Source organism: Oculina patagonica, chromosome 6, assembly GCF_052425735.1.
Source record: "Oculina patagonica isolate OP01 chromosome 6, crgOcupat, whole genome shotgun sequence".
In the NCBI taxonomy this organism is placed as follows: Eukaryota; Metazoa; Cnidaria; class Anthozoa; order Scleractinia; family Oculinidae; genus Oculina; species Oculina patagonica.
This window is the reverse complement of record NC_135763.1, coordinates 29,752,327-29,774,737: the sequence shown is the minus strand read 5'-3', so window position 1 is coordinate 29,774,737 and position 22,411 is coordinate 29,752,327. Positions and strand designations below refer to the sequence as shown.

Below are 22,411 nucleotides of genomic sequence, written 5' to 3'. Positions count from 1 at the left end.
CTCCTGATTGGCTGAGAAAGTGGCGCGAGATTTTTAAGCCAATCACTAAGCGTAGTAATGCAAAACCAAAGCAAACGCAATTAACTTTCGACACTCAAGTAAAAACTGCTCTAACAATTGAAACTTGAGGCGCGTCGTACTGTCATCGCTACAGACCGATTAACGTTTGAAACTCGCAACGTAAACCGCCTTCGTTCTGGTTCAAATCGCCCCCAAACCGGCCAAAAAAGACACTAGAACGCAATAAAATGAGAACAAAGATTATGTATAACTAATACAGCGCTTGGGTCCCCTGTGAGAAAGGTGTTTTGAGACTGTTTCAAACAATTATTGTAGGCTCAAATTCCGTTTAAAAACGATTTAGTCCAAACAAAAATGCTGACTTCTTTGAACACACGAAAAACTGGCCTACAACATGTCACACTGAAAAACATAAGATTCACAAAGCGAATTCCCTGAAAACGCGAAGTATACACACATCAAATTCTAGAAAAAGGTTCACGATTAGCCTGTTAGTTGGGAAGCGGCGCGAAGTACGGCGAGTGAAAGATGGCGATTCCCCTCCCAGCCCCCCCTTTCCTTTAAGTTTTTTTTCGCTCGCCGTTCTTCGCGCCGCTTCCCAACTAGCCACACGCCTGGAACAGGCTAGTTTACGATACGTTAAAATTCCAAAAATATCACATAAAAGACTCGCGCATGAGCACGTCCTGGGCGGAAAACAACAACAAAAAAGTTCTGAACGAGGGAGGGGTAAGTACTGATTACGAAAATTCAATAATGAGAGTACAACAATGTACAAACAGAGATTTCCCTTGATAGTATTTTTCATTATTATATAAGTATCAGTGAAATACATACACCTTATTCGATGGTTTAACATATAATACGCGCGGATATTTAGCGAGTTGCGTAGTATTTTTCCTCGCCCCTACGGGGCTCGGAAAAATACGAGCAATGAGCAAAATGTCAGCTCGTATTATATGTTAAACCATCGAATAAGGGATTTATTATTCCACTAATTTTTCCACTTTGTTTGGGCCAGTATTCCGCAAATTTGTCCGCACGTATTTTTGCCCTGTTCTACTGTGTAATAACGTGGCATATTTTGCGCGTTCCTTTGCCCTAATATGGTAAAATGGCGCAATAGTGGAATAATAACAGGAAATCTTTCGCGCGAAAAAATCATATCTTCATATCTCCGCGCAACCATGTAATATCCTCTATTTATTTTTAACAAAATTAACAGTGGTCACTTTAATTGTAAAAATGCTTAAGTCTGATGACGCAAAGTAATATTAGAATTTTTCCTGTGTGGTTTCTTCCAGGTCACTTAAAAGTTCAGCAATGCTGAAAACATCATCATCCTTCTGAATCCTACAAGTCACTTCTTTGTGGCATGTTGCCTTTTCTTGCTTTAGAACCTCTTCTCCATTGTTAGTCTGATTAATTTCACAAGACTCGTCATCTTTGTGTACTAGTTCTTCTAAATTAGAAGGATGCTCTCCTCTATGAGTTCTTTTATGTCTGTTTAAATGTCCTGCTTGACCGAAACACTTGCCACACTGCTTGCACTCAAAAGGCTTCTCTCCTGAGTGAATTCTTTTATGTTGATGTAAATTTCCTGAGAGGTGAAAACACTTGCCACACTGGTTGCATTTAAAAGGTTTCTCCCCAGTGTGTATTTTTTCATGCTGCTTTAAATTTCCTGCCTGATTAAAACACTTGCCGCACTGCTTACATTTGAAAGGCTTCTTTCCCGTGTGAGTTCCTTTGTGTCTTGTTAAATCTGATGCACGAGTAAAACACTTGCCGCACTGGTTACATTTAAAAGGCTTCTCTCCTGTGTGGGTTCTTTTATGCTGCCGTAAGGTAAGCGCACGACAAAAACATTTGCCACACTGCTTGCATTCAAAAGGCTTCTCTAATGTGTGAGTCCTTTTATGATTGTTTAGGTTTCCTACATGATTAAAACATTTTCCACACTTGTTACATTCAAAAGGCTTCTCTCCTGTGTGCAATCTTATATGTTGCTTTAAATTTGCTGCCCAACGAAAACACTTGCCGCAATGGTTACACACCAAAGGTTTCTCTCCTGTGTGTGTTCTGTTATGTCTAATTAAATTTCCTGACTCATTAAAACACTTGCCACACTGACCGCACTGAAAAGGCTTCTCTCCTGTGTGTACTCTTTCATGCGTTTTGAGGCGGCTCATATAAGGAAAACTTTTGTCACAATCTTTGCATTTAAATGGTTTCCTATCTGAGGAAAGCATTTTCCTGGATGCACATTCTTCCTCATTACCAGTTTGCGTGTAACTTTTGCTGCACTTAATTGTGTATTCTTCAGCCATCACAGTAAATCTCCTTTTCCCATAAGTAGGTAATGTCATTCACAGGCCTAAAACACAAAAGGAAAGTGACATCACTGTCTTGTTCCAAAAAATACTCATACGTTTTCCACAGGAGGGTTACCGTGAATGATCACGGAATAAGTCACGGTCATGGAATAAGATTAAAAAAGAAGGTTTGCGAGTAGGAGACTAACCTAAACCTGATCTGTGCTAACCAATGCAAAATGCATTAAATGTCATTCATAGTTTGATATTAATAAAAAAATGTGTTTATAGTGGTCATGCACTTAGCTTCATACATGTATCTTAACGAGACAGCTAGTTTACAGGCATGCCACTGAAACAGAGGAAACAAATAATTTATAAATGAACATAACAAGGTTAAAAATCCCAACTGGCAGGAGGCAGACCAGTTGGCTATATACAAAGCGTGGTCGAGGATTTGAACTCGGGACAACCGAGAAACAAATCCAGCTAGTGGCAAGGGCAGGCCTCGAACCGGTGACTTCCGGATTACAACACCAGCGCCCTAAACCACACGGCCACGCTTGCCTCTCAGGGGCGTCTATTATACATGGGCATTGACACAGGGCACAGAGGAGTCAAGTTTGTCCGCAATTCAAAATTATTATCTACTGTGCAAAACGACCGTCAAAGCGATCGTGTAAGCGTACGTGATACAAACACCGTCATGCGATACTTGTTTGCAGATCGTCTGGTGATATCGTAATCTGACAGTGGTCGCCTGGGGTGAAAAAAATTTTTTTTTCGGAAAGCAAAGCTTTCCGACGAGGCACGAAGTGCCGAGAAGGGCCCAAAGGGCGACGATTTTTTTTTCGGAAAGCGAAAAAAAGACAAGGGACGAAACATTATACCACGTGATCGGCTCGATGTCACCCGAAGCATACTGGTGGCGGAACCGGAAGTCGTGTGTAGATCCATGCTGTGACAGATGAAATCAACTGTTACTAGTCCAAAATTCAAAACAACAGCTGATCCTTCGACTGGTGGTAAGATTCAAAATATGAATAGTGCTCTCCGGGAAAAGCGAAATTTACCAGACGAGGAACAACGCAATCCGAAGAAATTGAAATTGGAAAACAAGGTTTTCTCTACAAAGTGCTAAGTTACTTGTGAAACACATTACGGTATTCCAACATCACATGTCTCGTGACGCATTTCCGCCACCAGTATCCTCCGGTCCACATTGTACGAAAACAAATTTTTAACTGCCTAAAACTTGTCCCCCAAAATACAGCTTAAACGACTTGTTTGAAGATTTTCTTACAGCGTATGGGGAGAGAATACTAGTCTTAAACCACATGTCAAAAATGAGATCGGTTCGTTTGATTTTGAGCGAGGAACGAGGGATCGGAATTTCGCCTCAAATCGCTTTCGTCCCTTGCTCTCTTTCTTACTACTGGTCTTTCTGGTAACGCCCACAAACATTGCTGTCTGCGGATGTCGCATGAGGGTACGAATACGATATCACCAGACCAGACCATCCGTAAACAAGTCTCGCATGACGGCGCTGTATCACGTACGGCTTACACGATCGCTTTGAACACAGGCGGCCCAAGCTCTCTATCAAAAGTATGCTGAACAAAAGATGTGCAGGGTGGTGGATCCTTCCAACATACTTTTTGGCCTCTTTGTCCGCTCCTTTAATATTTGCCGGGCCTCCTTACCATTTCCGAACCATAGGCATCCCAAGCTCACAATTAGGGAAAGCAAAGAATTAATTGTTTATTCAAAATGTGACATTTCAGCTGGCGCAGAATTAGGTTACATGGGGAACTGTTGAGAGTTTGAGCGCTTTATAAGACGTTATGTGGGGAATAAAATATTGTTACAGGTAGTTTAGATTGCAAATACTTTGAAATAATTATATTTTTTTACCTAGATGAATAAAATAAACTAACCACTTGTGTGTCTGTTGTGTTTTTTGGCTATTTGTGCCGTTTTGGGCTTCTTGCACTACCACTGTAATTCCCTTCATAATAACGGCAATAATAATAATTACAGTGGTAGCGCAAGAAGCCCAAATTGGCACAAATAGCCAAAAAACACAACAAACACACAAGTGGTAAGTTTATTTTATTCATCTAGGTAAAAATATAGTTATTTCAAAGTATTTGCAATCTATTTTTACAACCCTCCAAGTTAAGACCATTTTAGTTGCCATGGCGACTAAAATTTTGGAGCTGGTAGCTAAATTGGAACTGAAGTCGCCTGCCTGGCGACTCAAATTGAGAAGGAGGAATGAAATGGTGAGCTTAATTTAGCGACTAAACGTACTGGCGACCAAACTTGAGCAGTTGGTGGCCAAATGGCCACTGAGGAAAAAAATAAACTTGGAGGGTTGCTAAACTTACGATATTTTACTCCCCATACATTACAACGTATTAATAAAGCGCTCAAATTCTCAACGGTTCCATATATCGATCCCTGTGTAACCTTATACCGCGCCAGCAGAAAAGTGACGTTTTGACTCACACAATGCACCGTGACGCTAAAAATAAATGAATAGAATATTTATTCTTTGCTTTCCCTAATCATGAGCTTGGGACACCTGTGATCGAACGTTCGATTACCGAACAGTCGACAATCGAATGAAATTGTACATTCGATTACTGAACAGCCGAGTCAACAATCGCACTAAATCAAACGTTCGATTTTTACCGCATAGTGTATGGTGCGCCGTCCCCCTGTTTTAAGTCCTGCATGATTTACTTATCAAGAGAGTGAGACGGATTCCAAACAAAATCATTAAGTTCGATTGGTTCGAAAATCGAACTCACAGAAAAATAGATGTTCTATTTTGTTCGATTCCTGAACCCAATTGAACGATTGGTGTTCCCCGGGCGTCTATTTACTCCCAGGGATTAACTATGGTTTTTTATGATAGCCTATTGTCTTTAGCAGGGTCACAAATTCAGACGACATGTGTAAAGCGAGCAGACTTCAACTCCTAGCTAATTTCATGACACAGACAGGATTCCTTGCGAATTGACTCTACTGTTTGGCTCGGTAGTTATACTGCTGAGCCAAACGAGAAAACTCACACCGAATACATAGAGCACATTTAGATACACCGTCTTCAAAAGTGGCCCTGTATTCTGTAGTTGCTACTGTCTCCTAGACACGATATTTCCACTTTTCTTACCTCTACTGAAGCAAAACAGTCTATAACGAAACTGCAAAGGACTTCGAAGCGATCGATCAGAAAGCGGCCATTGAAGTACTGGAGCCCAGTCTACTCTCCACGCGTTTTGGAGGGAGTGAACATAAGATCGTGGGCAGGACTTACGGAACATTGGAATGAATCGAAAGCTGAATTATTTAAAGACCACGGGTAACAAACACAGAAAAATAAACTTACAAGATAAAAAAAAAACAGCAAAATACTCGAAAATACTTGCACTTGATGCCTTGCTTCTCGGCCAACTGTTCATGTTTTTAAGCAATCTTTTATAATGCATTATCCTCCAATATACCAGCCGTCGGAAGGGATTTTTACTAAATACCGGTATCTTCAATGTTTTCCTTTTCAATAATTTTGTCTCCCTTTCATTAAAAGGGAGAAAAAGGGTAACATTTTCCTAGCTACCTCATCTATATTTTCAGTGAAAATTATGTTCATCGCAGGTTCTGTGCGGGAGGGGGGGGGGGACATGGGGATATGTGGTGTTGCTAATTTTTTTGGCGGTGTTGCGGTGAATAAAATTAAATCCTTGCGGTGTTGCAGTGATCTCAAACCCTACGGTGTGTGATGTTTGTGTTTTTTAACTGGCGGTGTTCGGTAAAACGAAACTATTAGCAGTGTTACAGTTTCTTGTCTAACACTTGCAGAACTACATTTAAATTTTATCTCTGTTATCCTCGTTAACCTGTCCTTATTATGTTAAATTTATAACATATTATATTGCGGTAACGGTGTTTTATAAATTGTTTTTGCAGTGATTATGCATTTTTGTTTGTGGTGTTGTTTTCAGGGTCCCCCCATGTCCCCCTCGTACAGAATTCTTGGAGAATAGGCCTTACAGCTAGGGGGCTTTATTTGCAGGATTTAAAGAAATTATAGAATTCCAGGGAGGAGGAGTGGGCAAGGGGTGGCGTCTGCTGATGTAACCTGCGATCAGGCATTATTTTACGGCGGGAGGGTCCGGAGCTTGATTGCAGGTTACTGCTGATGAGGACATCCAAGCAAGAGGGATTAAGCAAGGAAGAAGGCGGGAGGGGTGTGTATGTAGACCTGTGGAATAATTACCCATTTAACATGTGTATAATGGATGTTTTGCAGTTTCCCATTATATACCGGTGTTTTTTTGTTTAGAGGACTTAGAAGAACTGTATTCCACCAGCAGGGACCACACAGTAAGAATATGAGTGGGAGGGGGATGGGAATGTATTAGCATAAACCAGCTAGGTGGTCCAGGAGAATGCCCCCTCCCCTCTCCCCCTTCCCCCCGCCTTTCCCCTCCCCCTGGGTCCTGAAACGTCAAAACCTTTTGAAAATGTTGCAGTTAAGAAACACTGCTCCAAAAAACATTGGATAAAAATACTGACTGACTCTTTAACCCTAGAAATGTTTTTATTGCCACAAAAATAAATACAATAATTGTACCTAGCAACTGAACGTAACAATGTACATGTACCACTAAACCACATACCGTATTTACTCGAATAAGCGCCGCGGCGCTTATTAAATTGTTCGAGGGCGGCGCTTATTTGAGGGCGGCGCTTATTTAAAATTTGGCAGCCGAAAAGAATCTTATATTTAACAGCAATTGAAATAAGCATCCTTTGCTTATCAGTATTCGTATCTTGCTGAGACAGAAGTGGCGCTAGCTGTCGTGGCAAACTGTTTGCGGCCATCACGACATTTACAAAACTATGTATTGTAAGAGTGTTGAATAGAAAAACTAATGGGAGAGCGGTAAAACAGATAGATAGATAGATAGATAGATAGATAGATAGTTTATTGATATTCTTACATGACAGTCTAAAAACTGAATTGCGTAAAAATTTACAGAGATAAATTATTAAAAATACAACTATTAAAATCTATTATAACTATATTAAACATTTGCCCTAGAAGGAAAAAAGCTATGTTTAAAACGATTGGTTCGAGCCTTGCATGCTTGAAAATGACGTTGGCTTCTAAGGTTATACATAAAAACAATCACTCATAACTTCAAAACATCGCTTTTGATGCAAAGAAATGTTCAAGCTTGTTTTAGAGTTGCTTTGTAGTGCCGTTTTAAGTTAAACGAAATTCTTCAAATAAGCGCCGCATTGGTACTGCGGCGCTTATTCGGGGGCGGCGCTTATTACCTATTTTGTCCCAAATGCGGCGCTTATTCGAGGGCGGCGGTTATTCGGGGGCGGCGCTTATTCGAGTAAATTCGAGTAAATACGGTAGTTTTAGCTAACCCCTTCTTGTTCTTTGAGTTTTCTAAGTTGAAGTCGAGATGTTACTTTCCATTATATTTGTCCTTTACAAACAACAAAAAAATAGCACAAACTTCTGCTCAAACGAAACAAACTGTTTTCAGTGACAACCCGGCACAAATTAAACCTTTTCAGTAATTTACCGTTTAGACTTTGTAAAAAAAATTTTTCTTTGTGACTGTAAAAAAGTGGGAACCCCCAACCCCCTCCTTCTGTACAGTACCTGACCAATTGCAAAAACTGGTCAGTAATATAATGCTTTTTCCTGTTTGATTGCTTTCAGGTCACTTAAAAATTCAGCGATGCTAAAGGCATTGTCATGCTGCTCAATACTACAAGACACTTCTGTGGTGCATGTTGCTTTATCTTGCTTTAGGACCTCTTTCCCATTGTAAAACTGGCCATGCTGATTAACTTCAACAGGCTCGTCACCTCTCTGTTTTTGTTTATTCTTCATTATGTCTTCTGCTAAATTAACAGGCTTCTCTTCTGTGTGAGTTTTTACATGTTGAATTAAATTTCCTGTATGATTAAAACACTTGCCAAACTGGTTACATTCAAAAGGCTTCTCTCCTATGTGTGTAATAATGTTATGCCGCTTTAAATGTCCTGCCTGATTGAAACATTTGCCACACTGGTTACATTTATAAGGCTTCTCTCCTCTGTGTAAAAAGCTATGCTGCTTTAAGGATGATCTGAAACCAAAACACTTGCCACACTGGTTACATTCAAAAGGCTTCTCTCCTGTGTGTGTTATTTTATGTTTCTTTAAATTTCCTGCTTGATTAAAACACTTGCCACAGTGGTTACATTCAAACGGCTTCTCTCCTGTGTGTAAAAAGCTATGTTGGTTTAAGGATCCTCTGAAATCAAAACACTTGCCACACTGGTTACATTTTAAGGGCTTCGCTCCTTTGTGAGTTCTTTTATGGCTCTGTAAGGTTCCGGGGTGATGAAAACATTTGCCACACTGGTAACATTTGAAAGGCTTTTCTCCTGTGTGAGTATTTTTATGATAGTTAAGACTTTGTAAAAGATGAAAACACTTGCCACACTGGTTACATTCAAATGGTTTACCGGGAACTCCTGGAGCTACGTTGTGTGACATCATATGCAGCTCCAAATTTGCTGCCCAATTAAATGATTTTCCACAATGGTTGCATACAAAAGGCTTCTCTCCTGTGTGTGTTTTGTTATGTTGCGTTAGACTTGCCTCCTCACCAAAACACTCACCACACTGACTACATTGAAAAGGCTTCTCTCCTTCGGGCACTCTTTCATTCCTATTGAGCTGCCCTATATTGGGGCAATTTGTGCCACAGTCTTCTTCGCATTGAAATGTTTCCTTGCCATCTGAGGAAAGCATTTTTAATTGATGTATATTCTTTTTGATAAGATTGCCAGTTTGGGTGTAATTATAGCTTGCTACACTCTTTAGCCACTGAGGTATGCACTTTTCCAATTAGCTAGTAATTTATCATTTCCAGTCCTTAAAACACAAAAGAAAAACAATGTCAGAGTATTCTAGAAAATATCCATACATGTAACTCCCCTTAGCCTCCCTTTGGAAGGTCTTAAAGTTGGCCCCCCCCAGAAATTCCAGTTGGGCATTGTGCTCACCTTCCGAAACTTTCAAATTTTTGCACTAAATTCAAAGCCTTGCAAGTGTTGGTTTAGCTTTTTCCTTTGTTTAACTCATTATCACACAGTACCATACCAAAGAACAAACTAAGAACAATAAAACTTGAACCATTAGAATAGAGGTAAACCAAATTTACACATTTATATACTAGTTAGTCATTTACCAAGAAATGCTTTGGTCTCTATTAACTCTATCAAAACTCTGCTGTTGTGACAGAGGTAGTTTCCATTGGAAACATTTTGTGTTATTGAGGTCAGCAGTTCCGTTTGCGGGAAAGTTGATTCACTGAAAAGTGTGGCAGACTGCTGATGTCAAAAGGCACGAGATGTTTCCAATGGAAACTAGCTCTGTTGCCCCTGACAACAGCAGAGTGTTAACAGTAAAACTTGGGTGAAAAACTTCCTTTGTTGCGTACTCAACTGATAAGCGTAGTATATTGTCCATGGATGTCACAAAAACTGTGACATCGAAAACTTAGACCTTAAACCCATCTTTTTTGTAACTTGTCACCTATTGGTGGGGAAAGTTTTAGTAATTGGCATATACTAGGAAATTCTGAAAACTAGGATTCAGGGGGGGGGGGGAAGAAACGAGGTCTGGGACCGAGTAGCGATGCTCTCACAACTTGCAAAGCGATCAATCCACGATGTAGTCAGCGGTTTTTGGACGATGATGCAACAGGCAATCTTTCCCGCGAAATGGAAGCTGCTATGCCGTGGAATCACTTATTATAAAGGGGTTCAATTCTCTTAACTAAAAATCTAAAAGCAGCGTGTTTATCCGGAAATTTCGTCATCGTCGTGTAGTTTTAAGAACGCAGAATTTTGCGATGCCATGCTACTTTTCAGTGCTGAAATGCAAATGTTTGTACCACTATTTTCAACTGGCCCACATGGGGATTGTAAATGAAGTAAAACAAAGAAAGACCAAGTCAACAAACAACCTCGAAACAATAGAGCAAGAACAATAGCTCCGACCAGCGCGGGAATATTCGATCGCCACGTTTTCATTACCATTCCCGTGATGGTTTTATTTCATAACAAACACCACATATTGACACCAAGAACCTTTCCGGAGAAATTTTCCCTGCTTTAAAGACAAAACTTAGAAAGTCTTTTTTATTACTACATATATAAAAAAATCAAACTCTCTCACTGGTCCCATTTTGTTATTGTTTTGGCAAGTTCACAAAGAAAGGAGCTGCTCATGCGCCTTAGAGACATCCACTGACTACCGCCCTGATGATTGCTTTGCAAGTTGTGAGAGCATCGCTCAGATTTCATATAAGAGAATGTATGGGAAGTTGCTTCCCCCCCTGCTAGGATTCCTTCAGGACACTGTCACAAGTTTCACTTCAGAAACTCAAGAGCCTCAAGACATGACTGTGGAACTTACAAATAGTGGAACAATTTTGTTAAAAATCACCATGCAAGTGTACTGAAGTGATATTACTGTGATGCTATCAGGAAACTTTTGTTCTTAACTTGAAAAAGTCAGGCTGATTTTTTCAAGTTTTGTCCTTGTGGACTGGAAAAACAGGCTTATTTTGGCTTATTTTGACAACCCTGAATACCTCTGGACAAATCGCATTTACTTGAATAAGCGCCGCATTTGGGACAAAAAAGTTAATAAGCGCCGCCCCTGAACAAGCGCGGCAGTCTCGATGCTGCGCTTATACGCGGAATTTCGTTTAACTAAAGACAGCGCTACAAAGCAACTTTAAAACAAACGTGGACATTTCTTTCCATCAAAAGCCATGTTTTGCAGTTCAAAGTAATTGTTTTACCGCTCGCCTTTAGTTTTTCTATCCAACATTCTTACAATACGTACTGTTCTGCAAATGTTGTGAAGGCCGCGAACTTTGCCAGGACAGCTAGCGCCACTTTTCTCTTCAACAACAGACGAATGCTGACAATCAAAACACACTTTTTTTCAATTTATACTGTAAAGATTTGAATCTTTGTGGCATCCAAATTTTAAATAAGCGTCGCCCTTAAGGTTGCTCGTACCAGTTTTCAGGTTTTTGACTGTGCGACGTTTGGAACAAAATGGCCAAAAATTAATTAAAGATCATAACAAAATTTTTGTATAATTAAATTACCCATTGTGTTGTTGATCCAAAATACCAATAATTACGTCATCAGTGGTTACCATGGCAACGATAGGCAATGATTTTTAGGACTTTTTCAGCTTCCGGTGGTTATATCTTGAAAACTAACTCGATGACCCCCATATTTTTTCTCGTGATAACTTTTGGCATATGAAAAAGAAACTGTATAATTATTTTAAAAAAATTCTACGAAGCGGATTTTTCCTTTCGTAGAATTTTTTTAGATTTTTTCTGGCGTTTCCTTTACATAAAAGGAAAATGTTAGGGCAATAAAAAATAGGGGTCATCGGGTTAGTTTTCTTGCTAAAGCCTTCGCGAACTCAATAATTCCCACGCGCGTTTCCGCACACTTTAAAATTTCGATTTTAAAAGTTTGGTATTTACTCATGCTCAGTTCTGACTACCGCTGATCTTTGCGGGCACATATGCGCACAACACGCGTGGACTTCCCCTTGCTTTGTCTGCGAAACTTTTCGGCTCAGGATTTCATGGGATTTAGCCAGTTTCAGTTGGCGCCAGTTGTGCCTCTTAGGTCTTACTTTTAAGTATTTCTTTGTCTGAATAATCATGTGTTTGACAGCGAACTCAAATAAGCTGAAACGAAAAAAGTGGAATTGAGTCACGATCTCCGACAAGATCGATCGTAGCACATGCGAATTTGCTTTTGTAACTCGAGCAGTGAGATCCGAAAACATTTTGACTGTCGAACATTAAGTTGACTTAAAATGTTCTTGTTGAAAAAACTTCAGTTGAACGCGGAATTTTTCCTTAAAATGAAGAAAAGCAACCTTGCACTCGGCCGCCATGTTTGTTTTCCTTTTCAAATCTCGCGCGTGACTCGTGGGTATGAAGTGTGACGCGCGCGCTAGTCACCAGACTTCCCACGCAAGAAAAACCGGTACGAGCCACCTTAAGACGAGAAAAATTTAATAACCGCCGTGGCGCTTATTCCAGTAAATACGGTAAACACACTAACTCGTCTACCAAGCCACGAAACGCAGAGCGATCGCTATTTCCCGATTTTCCTGCCTCTTTTTCTGCGCAATTTCAACGGTAGTAACGAAAACGAAGACCCCGAAAACGAAGACCTAAGACCTAAGACCCATACGAAAACTAAGACCCGTACGAAAACTAAGACCCATACGAAAACTAAGACCCGTACGAAAACTAAGACCCATACGAAAACTAAGACCCATACGAAAACTAAGACCCATACGAAAACTAAGACCCGTACGAAAACTAAGACCCATACGAAAACTAAGACCCATACGAAAACTAAGACCCGTACGAAAACTAAGACCCATACGAAAACTAAGACCCGTACAAAAACTAAGACCCGTACGAAAACGAAGACCCGTATATACGAAAACGAATACCCGGCAAAAACCAGCGTTACCCAGAGTTGCGTGACCTTAATAATAGTGACAATAATATTGAAGCAGACTGAGCGTACTGAGAACGTACTACTGAAATCGAAAATCAATGAGCGCTTTACATTTACATGGAGTTTTCGGTGAGAATTTTTCGACAAATGGAACGTTACAGTTACTTCAACACGTAAACGGAAGGAAAAGATGCTGTTCCTTTTGAAAATTCCATTCTGATAGCACTGCGGGAGCCTAGGTCACAAATGACTTGCCAAGGTTTTTAATCTTTTGGTCGGGGAAATGAGACAAGTACAAATATGGTCAAATATCGTGTGACATTTGTACTCGTTTTGCGCGATGTTTGTACTCTACGAATTAGTGTTGGATTGGAATAATATTGAAGCAGGCGAGTACTGAGAACGTATCGATCAAGTTTCATTGAAATCCTACATTTTGAAGTGAGTACGCCTCGCTACGCGCTACATGAGTAAAATTAAAACATCTTGGCAAGTACGCCTGTCGGCCCCGGCAAATGAATGAAAGGTCACTATTGATATGACTACACATAAGAAGCACTAACAAAAACTTTATTTACTAAGCAAAAAACAGATGACAGGCCTACACAGACTCCTATTTCGTGACATAAATTTGTACAAAGTAAGCCGTTCGGTAAAATTGGATTTGGTCGTCCAATTTTATATTTTGACGCCTCAAAGATGTTTAGAAAGGGCACTATGCTCTGTCAGTTGTATTATGAGGAGGCGATTTTAGCTAGGTCAAGTAGAGTCGAAAGACTGCCGCTCAGCAGATGTGAAGAGGTGATAGATCGGCACAGTTTCCCGTTAGTACATTTTGACACCTGTATTAATTTTTTCTCTCCGCACCCCTCTACGCGGATGTAAAGCGAGAAATAATAATCGGGTAGCGAAGTTTATTGAAGCAAGTATTGTGCGCGAGAAGATTTCGATACGGTGCATTACTGCTGGGGGACTTTGGCTGTCTCTTCTGTGACGCAGAAGCAACCGTTTTCGATCAGGTTTTAGTTTTCGATCAAGCCTAGACTTTTGATCAGTAGTACGTTCGTGGTACGCTCAGTCTGCTTCAATATTATTCTGTCATTATTATTAATGTCACGCAACTCTGGGTAACGCTGGTTTTGGCCGGGTCTTCGTTTTCGTACGGGTCTTCGTTTTCGTATGGGTCTTAGTTTTCGTACGGGTCTTAGTTTTCGTATGGGTCTTCGTTTTCGTATGGGTCTTAGTTTTCGTACGGGTCTTAGTTTTCGTACGGGTCTTAGTTTTCGTATGGGTCTTAGTTTTCGTATGGGTCTTAGTTTTCGTACGGGTCTTAGTTTTCGTATGGGTCTTAGTTTTCGTATGGGTCTTAGGTCTTAGGTCTTCGTTTTCGGGGTCTTCGTTTTCGTTACTACCCAATTTCAACACCCTGCTTGCAAACTTCAGGAATTTGGGAAGACGTTTCAAATTAAAAACTGCGTTTCAACTTTTCAAGTAAGCGTGCTCATGGTTTATTGTGGAGTAATGTTTATTTTTGGCGATTTTTCATGGAAGAAATATATTGCAGTCTGTATTGCGATTGACCAGTGATGGTGGCACGATGAGTATCAAACATGATTTAAAAATTAAGTTTTATATTCTATTATTTGTGGGGGGAGAGGGGCTAAATTTTTCTTTCTTTTATCAATAGCCCAGATGGTGAGTGCTCCGAAATTTTAGTTTCCAACCCTGCAAATTACGAAAAATAACCCCACCTATACGCGACAAGCTACAAAATAGATATGATCTTAGGTTTTGAGGTCTTAGTTTTCATGACAACCTATTGTCTTAAAAACAGGGTCGCAAATGGCAAATAATCGCATGAACGCCTTGCAAACTGCTTAAATATTACTCCACTGTCCCTTAAACACAATATTTCCACTTTCTCTTACCTCTACTGAAGCAAAACAGTCTAAAACTAAACTGCAAAAGACTTCGACGCGATCGATCAGAAAGCCAGAAAGCGTCCATTAAAATTGAAGTACTGGAGCCCAGTCTACTCGCCGCGACTTTATGAAGGAGCGAACACCAGATCGAGGGCGGGCTTTGGGAATTTGTCTTGTCCTCGGGAGTCCTAACCTGCGATCAGGCTTTCTTTTTTCGCGGCGGAGGGAAGGAGAAAAATAACGCCTGATCGCAGGTTACGGGAGTCCTCGGGTTGTTGTTTAAAGTTCTGGCGAGCAGACTGGACTCTAGTACTTCAATGGCCGCGGACTGAAAAGACGACTGGGTACGAGACAGGCATGGAAGTCTTCTGCAGTTTACTGAAAGACTGTTTTGCTTCAATGGAGGTAAGAAAAAGTGGAAATATTGTGTTTAAGGGACAGTAGAGTAACAATTACTTGGTCTGCGATGGTTCCTCTTTGTATCATACTGAAATAGGGAGTGAAAAAACAAAACGGAATCCATCTGTTACTGATTTATATTATTTCCACCATTATGATTGTTCTTCAAATATTATGTCGACGTCCTATATGTTGAATGACACGTGTATGTTTTTACAGAAAACAGCTGGAGAATCAATAAGAATCAAACGTTGATATTTGGAATTTACGCTCGGGAATAAACGTGAAATATTTCCCGGCATAGATGGTTGATCGAACGGTCGAAAATCGAACTCAATCGAACTTAATATAATCCGTAGATTAAGTTCGGCAATCGGACGAAATCGAACACTGAACTTTGAGTGAGTTTGATTTCCGAAACAATCAAACTCAATCCATCAGAATTTTTCGATTGAGTTCGTCAACCAAACTTAATCAAACACAATTAAGAGGATTGCATTCGATTGTGCTCGTGCGTAAATAAATTGGCTCTGGTATACCTATACCATAGTTAGTAGAAACTATGCCTATACATACAAAGCAAGCCCCTCAAAAGCAGGTCTTTTTCATCCTTTTTTACTATTTACTTAATAACAGAAATCCCAGAACAGTTGAACAGTTAAAAGAACACAACAGAACAAATTACAAAAGGTATTTAAAGTATCTATCTAAGGGCCTGTTTACATGGAGGTGGGGGACTCCAGGTAGGTGAGGTAACCCGCCCAGCTGTGGTCGAAAATTAGCTTGCGTTTACTACAATCTTACCTACCCCGCCACCCCGGGGTGACCTTTTCACGAGGTTAGCACGTAAACAGACAAAATGGCTTCGAGATTTCTTTCTCACATTCCTTTCAGTGGTTTCATAGACTCAGTTACTGAACTTCAGAGTCGAATTTGTTTCTGAGAATATCGAAGGCCATACAATGACATATTTTCGTAAAGGGCAAGCCAGGTCAGCCTCGAAATAAATTCCATTGAAGTTGCAAGTCGCACTTCGTTTTGTAACGCAATCTTTTATATTTCCAGAGGATTTCTCTCATCTTCTGCTTTCGACTGATTAGTTGATTAGGCAAAGTAGTCGAAGCAGTTGTCGAAGTCATTGTTGTTTATAGTCAAAGCATGAGACTCGCTCAGGCCTACGCTAGATGCTTCACTTTCACTTTTAATTCTTCAAGCATCTTTTGCACTGTTGTTCCACATCGGGCAGATGAAGCTATAGGAAAAGCTTGCTGGGCTTGTAGCGGTATCTGAAGCCGTAAGCAGCCATATCTTGTGTGGTTTGCATTTGGCGCACATTCAGATTAAACATGAGTCAACCCAGGCCGTAGACGGGTAACCCACCTTGAAACGTTTACATGGCAAAACGTGACCCCGGCTGGGAGGGTTACCCTACCCGACAGGCTGGGCAACCCGCCTAGGCGAGGTTCCCCACCTATCATGTAAACGTGATCAAGAAAAAATGAGAGATTGTATGGAAAGGCGGGTTACCCCATCTAGGCGGGTTACCTCACCTACCCGGGGTCCCCCACCTCCATGTAAACAGGCCCTAATTTCTATCTATCTACATGTATCTATCATATCATTATTCCCACAGGGGGCCCATACAAGCGGTGTGACTGTTTGTATGTTCGAAATATAAAGAAATGTATGGAGATATTGAAAGGGGCTTATTATTGTAAACTTATTTCGAGTTGTGTCTACTTTTAAGGTATAACATTATAACATGAGTAACAGTCAACGCAAAACCCTCCAAAATGCCCAAATTCGCCATTTTGAGGCTCAAAAACGACAACAGCTGAGGTAGGTTTACGTTTATTTTGAGCTTAAAAGACAGTTAGTAGACATTACTCGAAATAAGTTTACCATAATAAGACCCTTTCCATATCCCCATACATTTCTTTACATTTCGAACATATAAACAGTCACGCCGCTTGTATGGGAACCCTGTGGTATTCTGGGATTATTGTTAAGTACCATTTTCATTGTATTAAACTACAAGCAAATTACACATTTATAGGCCACAAGAAAGCAGCCAGTTCAAGTTGAAGGTGGCCTATTGTCCACACTAGTTTGCAATTCTGAATGCACAGCCTTTCTCACCTATTTTCTTTAAAACCTTGAAATCTTTGCCCTTCATCATGTCAAAGTGGCAATCCTGGTAGCCTTAAAGCTATCAACCCAGAGCACATCTGAAGGCACCTCTTCAGAATTTCTCCATTTACGAAAAACACATGCTACACTCCTGGCTGAAGTAATTTGAGCCTCCAAGAACTGGTTATAGATTACAGAATGTTTTTTTTTTTTTTCAGTGAGTTTGGTTTGTTTGATGGAGTGGTTTTCAGGGAGGTCCTAAAATAAAACTACTTACAAAGTTAAAAATCAAGTTAAAAAGGTAAAAATGTAAAATTACAAGTGTCTGTAATAGCAGTTGATAAAGTGCTGTAGAACTGACCCATGAAAGTATAAGGTCGAGAAATCACTGAAAACAGTTATCAGCCACCTTAATTCTATTTTGTAATAATTTTCAATGTCTTTCGTCTTCCTGACAATTATCTTTACGATATTTACAATATTTTAAAGGTTTTTACCAGTTTGTTTGCTATGCTAAAATGTGTTGAAATTGTGTTAACGAGTGTTTTTAAAAGATTCTGATTGGATAGTAGCTCCCACTGACTGTACTGGGTTAATAGTTTATATTGAACTCAAAACAGTACCATTTTGTTGCTGAGGAAACGAAACAAAATTGAAGTAAAATATATTCCTTTTGCCAAAAGAAACAGTGATTTTTATAGCCTATTCCAGAGTCAGAGGCAAAAAGCATTCCCTATTAAGCCACATATACCCGTAGAGCCCATATATGGGAGTAGCTTCCCCTGGCTTATTTTTAACATACAACATCCTCCTCATAAAAATCTCAAAGCCCTAGTGTGTGTTTGGGGGATGAGGGATAATTTTCACCTTGCCTTGTGCATCACATTATACAGTATTTATACCTAATCGTATCGTGGAAGGCGCGGTGGCTTAATGGTTAGCGCGCTCGCCTCCGAGTCGAACGGCCCGGGTTCGAGGCCTAGCCGGGGCGCTGTGTTGTGTTCTTGGGCAAGACACTTTACTCTCACAGTGCCTCTCTCCACCCAGGTGTACAAATGGGTACCGGCGAATTTACTGCTGGGGGGTAACCCTGCGATGGACTAGCATCCCGTCCAGGGGGGAGTAGCAATACTCCTAGTCGCTTAATGCTACGGAAACCGGGATAAGCTCCGGCTGTATGAGCCTCATGGCTCGGACACAGACTTTACCTTACCTTTTTATACCTAATCGTACCTTTTTGGTACGCCTCGGCGGCATATCAGACGAGTTTGGTCGAGCCATGGTTCGTATTTTGGCGAGACGTAGTCGAGCCAAAATACCCATGGCGAGTCCAAACGAGCCTGATATGACGCTGAAGCGTACCAAAAAGGTACTATTAGGTATTTACCGTACCCAAATTCAGCCAAAAATCTGGTGATATTAATCGCTCTGTTGAACCCATGCTTGCCAGGCACGTAGTGTAAATTGTGTTAACTTGCTTGTATTGATACTTTTTTGGTCTTCAACACTTTTATCAAGTTCCTCTTCTGACATTTTTTTTACTGTTTTGTTTGGAGTTTCATTCTCTAAATTCTCAAAATTAAAATTTAGCGAAAAATTTGGAAACTCCGACTCAACTGTTTCAATACTCGTCGGCAAACATCGCGCTGCGAGCGTGCTCAAGTTTAGTTTTGGCGGGAAAGTTTTTCTCCATTTACGACCGGTAAACACCAGCTAAATTTAAATTACGAGGTTTTGTTTAATCGATAAAACCTCTTCAATTCATCGTACGCTAATGCTACTTTAATTGAAAATATATGGCTATGATATGGTGGCATATCAGGACAGTGACTTGATATCGTAGGATATCAGGACAGTAGATCGCGCTTCTGATTGGCTACTTGCGAATTTGGGTACGGTAATCTTGCATATAATATGACAAGAGAATAAGTGGCTCCAGACAAAATCCATACCCACCCCACAGTGGGTTGCTGGAAATTCTAAGGGAGTGGGAGGGGGTCTCAATCGCCAAAATTTTTAAACAAGAGTTTGAGACTCAATTGGAATTTACAGGGGGTGGGAACTTCAAATCAAAACTCCTTCTGTAAGGGAAGGGAGATGCGTGGATATTTTCTGGAACAACACACTAATGTTATTTTTTTGTGTTTTAAGGTCTGATATATGACATATGACCAGTGCTAAAGTAGATATACCTTGATGGCTGAAGATTTCACAAAGTGCAGAAAGAGTTTCACTCCAACTGGCAATCAGGAAGAACACGAAAGACCTCACACAGGAGAAAAGCCTTTTGAATGTTTTCAGTGTGGCAAGTGTTATAATCGTGCAGGACATTTAAAGCAACATAATAGAACACACACAGGAGAGAAGCCTTTTGAATGTAACCAGTGTGGCAAGTGTTTTTATCAGGCAGGAGATTTAACAAGACATAAAAGAACTCACACAGGAGAGAAGCCTTTTAAATGTATCCAATGTGGCAAATGTTTTAATCGTGAAGGAACCTTAAAGGAGCATAAAAGAACACACACAGGAGAGAAGCCTTTTGAATGTAACCAGTGTGACAAGTGTTTCAATCAGGCACGAGATTTAAAAAGACATAAAAGAACTCACACAGGAGAGAAGCCTTTTGAATGTAACCAGTGTGGCAAGTGTTTTAATCAGGCAGGACATTTAAAGGAACATAAAAGAACACACACAGGAGAGAAACCTTTTGAATGTAACCAGTGTGGCAAGTGTTTTAATCAGGCAGGACATTTAAAGAAGCATAAAAGAACACACACAGGAGAGAAACCTTTTGAATGTAACCAGTGTGGCAAATGTTTTAATCATAAAGAAAATCTAAAGAAACATAAGAGAACTCATACAGGAGGGAAGCCATTTGAATGTAACCAGTGTGGCAAGTGTTTTAATCAGGCAGAACATTTAAAGAAGCATAAAAGAACACACACAGGAGAGAAGCCCTTTAAATGTAACCAGTGTGGCAAGTGTTTTAATCGTGAAGAAAATTTAAAGCAACATAAAAGAACACACACAGGAGAGAAACCTTTTGAATGTAACCAGTGTGGCAAGTGTTTTAATCAGGCAGGACATTTAAAGAAGCATAAAAGAACACATACAGGAGAAAAGCCCTTTAAATGTAACCAGTGTGGCAAGTGTTTCACTCAGGCAGGAAATTTAAAGGTACATGAAAGAACTCACACTCATGACAAGCGTTTTGAATGCAATCAGTGTGGCAAGTGTTTTAGTCTAGCAGGGCATCTAAAGCAGCATAAAAGAATTCACACAGGAGAGAAGCCTTTTGAATGTAACCAGTGTGGCAAGTGTTTTAATCAAGCAGGAAATTTAAATCAACATAAAAGAACTCTTACAGGAGAGAAGCCTTTTAATTTAGCAGAAGACCTAATACACAAAGGTAACAAACCTTATGAAGTTAATCAGCATGGCCAGTGTTATAATGGGCAAGAGGTCCTAAAGCAAGATGAAGCAACATGCAGCACATTAGGGACTTGTAGGAATGAGGAGCATGACAATGCCTTCAGCATCGCTGAACTATTAAGTGACCTGAAAGAAATCAAACAGGAAAACCCATAATACTACTATGTGTCATCTGACCAGTCTTTTTACCTAGTGACAACCGTTAATTTTGTTAAAAATGGTAAAATTATCAAGGGAAATCTCAAGACACCTATTGTGCATCTATTATGCAGAACAACTTTGTCAGGTGTTTTAGCCATGAAGTTCTGATTGGGTTATATGTGGCTTATTCTAGAATTAATGCCTCCAAGAGAAAAAGTTAAAGTTTTTGCCAGGGGGTGACCAAGTGGCCATCAATCTGTCAATTTGTAAAATTATATTTTTAGTTCCCCAGGCACCAAGTACATTTTACCTTAATTTCATGTAAGCATACTTGAAAATATCCTCCTGATCTCTGTGCATAAGGAGCTATCAGTACTGCTTATAACAACCACAATAAAATTTGTTTTCTTCTCACAACTGTTAGTGAGAGTACTATGTGAGAATATGTAAAATAAGAAGTTAGTGAACACAATAATAATAATAATAATAATAATAATAATAATAATAATAATAATAATAATAATAATAATAATAATAATCTTTATTTAACCACGGTAAAAAGTTTCTAAAAAGCTTGTGGGGCCGTGTACAAATTAAAATTCAAAAATACAAGTAAAATAATATCCTATATGCTCCAACGATTGGTAGCCCATCCTACGGAGGCTTTACAAGTTAAATCAAGGCTAGTCAGCAACAAGGCGGAAGAAAATCTGAAAAACTAAAAACAAAGAATAAACGGAGCCCTGAACAGGGTTGGTTCAGAGGCCTAGATGACTATCACGTGTTTAACTCCCCATTATATACCCCTGGCTAACTACCCATAGTGCACCGGCCCCAGGCCGTGTTGTGTCCCGTGCCGGCAAAATAGTTGTTTCAGCCTTTTTGCAAGCTCATTCATCAGAAACAACATATTGTTTAAATTGTTTTCAGACCCGTATTTTCACATAGTGACCAGAGTGTTAATCAAGCAATACTATTAACAAGAGAAAGCTCAATACACCTATCACACAAAAAATGTTTGACAGGTGTTTAAGCCATGAAGTACTAATTGGGTTAGTTCAAAACAATTCAGATCTCTATTTCCTAATGGTTACAAGATTTTTTCCTTGCTCAATCCCAGCTCCTACTCGGATATCTTTACCAGTAGACTTTTCCCTCTGTCTGTTAGGATTTTCTTAATTTTTTGAGCCTCCAAATTAATTAAAGAATGTTCAATAAGAATACACAAAGTAAGAAATGTATATTGTTCAAAAGAAAACGTGCCCTCTATCCCAGATTTCCAGACTCTACCTCTCCCCTCCTACCGGGCCTATCCCCTAACAGGGGGCAAGGAACTAAGGACCTACCCTCCTTGCACCAGTCCACCCACACCCATGACAATTTCCCAAACAACATTATAAAGTCTGGGGTGTGTGGAATTTGTCTGTGTACTTTTTTAGCGCGTTT

The 22,411-nt window shown here is 40.0% G+C and overlaps 2 protein-coding genes across 12 annotated transcripts; one reads left to right on the top strand and one right to left on the bottom strand.

Moving 5' to 3' along the window:
- Positions 1–822: 822 nt before the first annotated feature.
- On the bottom strand, positions 823–15,093 carry LOC144658222 (uncharacterized). 7 transcript variants are annotated; one of them, XM_078518615.1, is made up of 3 exons: positions 14,870–15,093; positions 9,039–9,294; positions 7,763–8,633 (listed from the first exon to the last, which is right to left on the bottom strand). In XM_078518615.1, exons 2-3 carry the CDS (start codon positions 9,169–9,171, stop codon positions 8,050–8,052), a joined length of 717 nt encoding a protein of 238 aa, XP_078374741.1. In that variant the 5' UTR covers positions 9,172–9,294; positions 14,870–15,093; the 3' UTR covers positions 7,763–8,049. The 7 variants fall into 7 exon arrangements, with proteins under 7 accessions (XP_078374740.1, XP_078374738.1, XP_078374741.1 ...); XM_078518614.1 differs by lacking the exons at positions 7,763–8,633; positions 9,039–9,294 and adding an exon at positions 823–2,398 and having other exon boundaries at positions 14,870–14,890; XM_078518612.1 differs by lacking the exons at positions 7,763–8,633; positions 9,039–9,294; positions 14,870–15,093 and adding exons at positions 824–2,398; positions 5,518–5,627.
- Positions 15,027–21,382, top strand: LOC144658192 (uncharacterized). 5 transcript variants are annotated; one of them, XM_078518560.1, is made up of 5 exons: positions 15,027–15,268; positions 15,899–15,952; positions 17,010–17,101; positions 17,611–17,693; positions 19,544–21,382. In XM_078518560.1, exon 5 carries the CDS (start codon positions 19,589–19,591, stop codon positions 20,978–20,980), a length of 1,392 nt encoding a protein of 463 aa, XP_078374686.1. In that variant the 5' UTR covers positions 15,027–15,268; positions 15,899–15,952; positions 17,010–17,101; positions 17,611–17,693; positions 19,544–19,588; the 3' UTR covers positions 20,981–21,382. The 5 variants fall into 5 exon arrangements, with proteins under 5 accessions (XP_078374686.1, XP_078374684.1, XP_078374687.1 ...); XM_078518558.1 differs by lacking the exon at positions 17,010–17,101; XM_078518561.1 differs by lacking the exons at positions 15,899–15,952; positions 17,010–17,101.
- Positions 21,383–22,411: the final 1,029 nt, after the last annotated feature.

Bases quoted from the DNA above. Each gene is read 5' to 3' on its own strand.
- LOC144658192 (XM_078518562.1), top strand. From the start codon at position 19,589: ATGGCTGAAGATTTCACAAAGTGCAGAAAGAGTTTCACTCCAACTGGC.
- LOC144658222 (XM_078518608.1), bottom strand. From the start codon at position 9,171: ATGCTTTCCTCAGATGGCAAGGAAACATTTCAATGCGAAGAAGACTGT.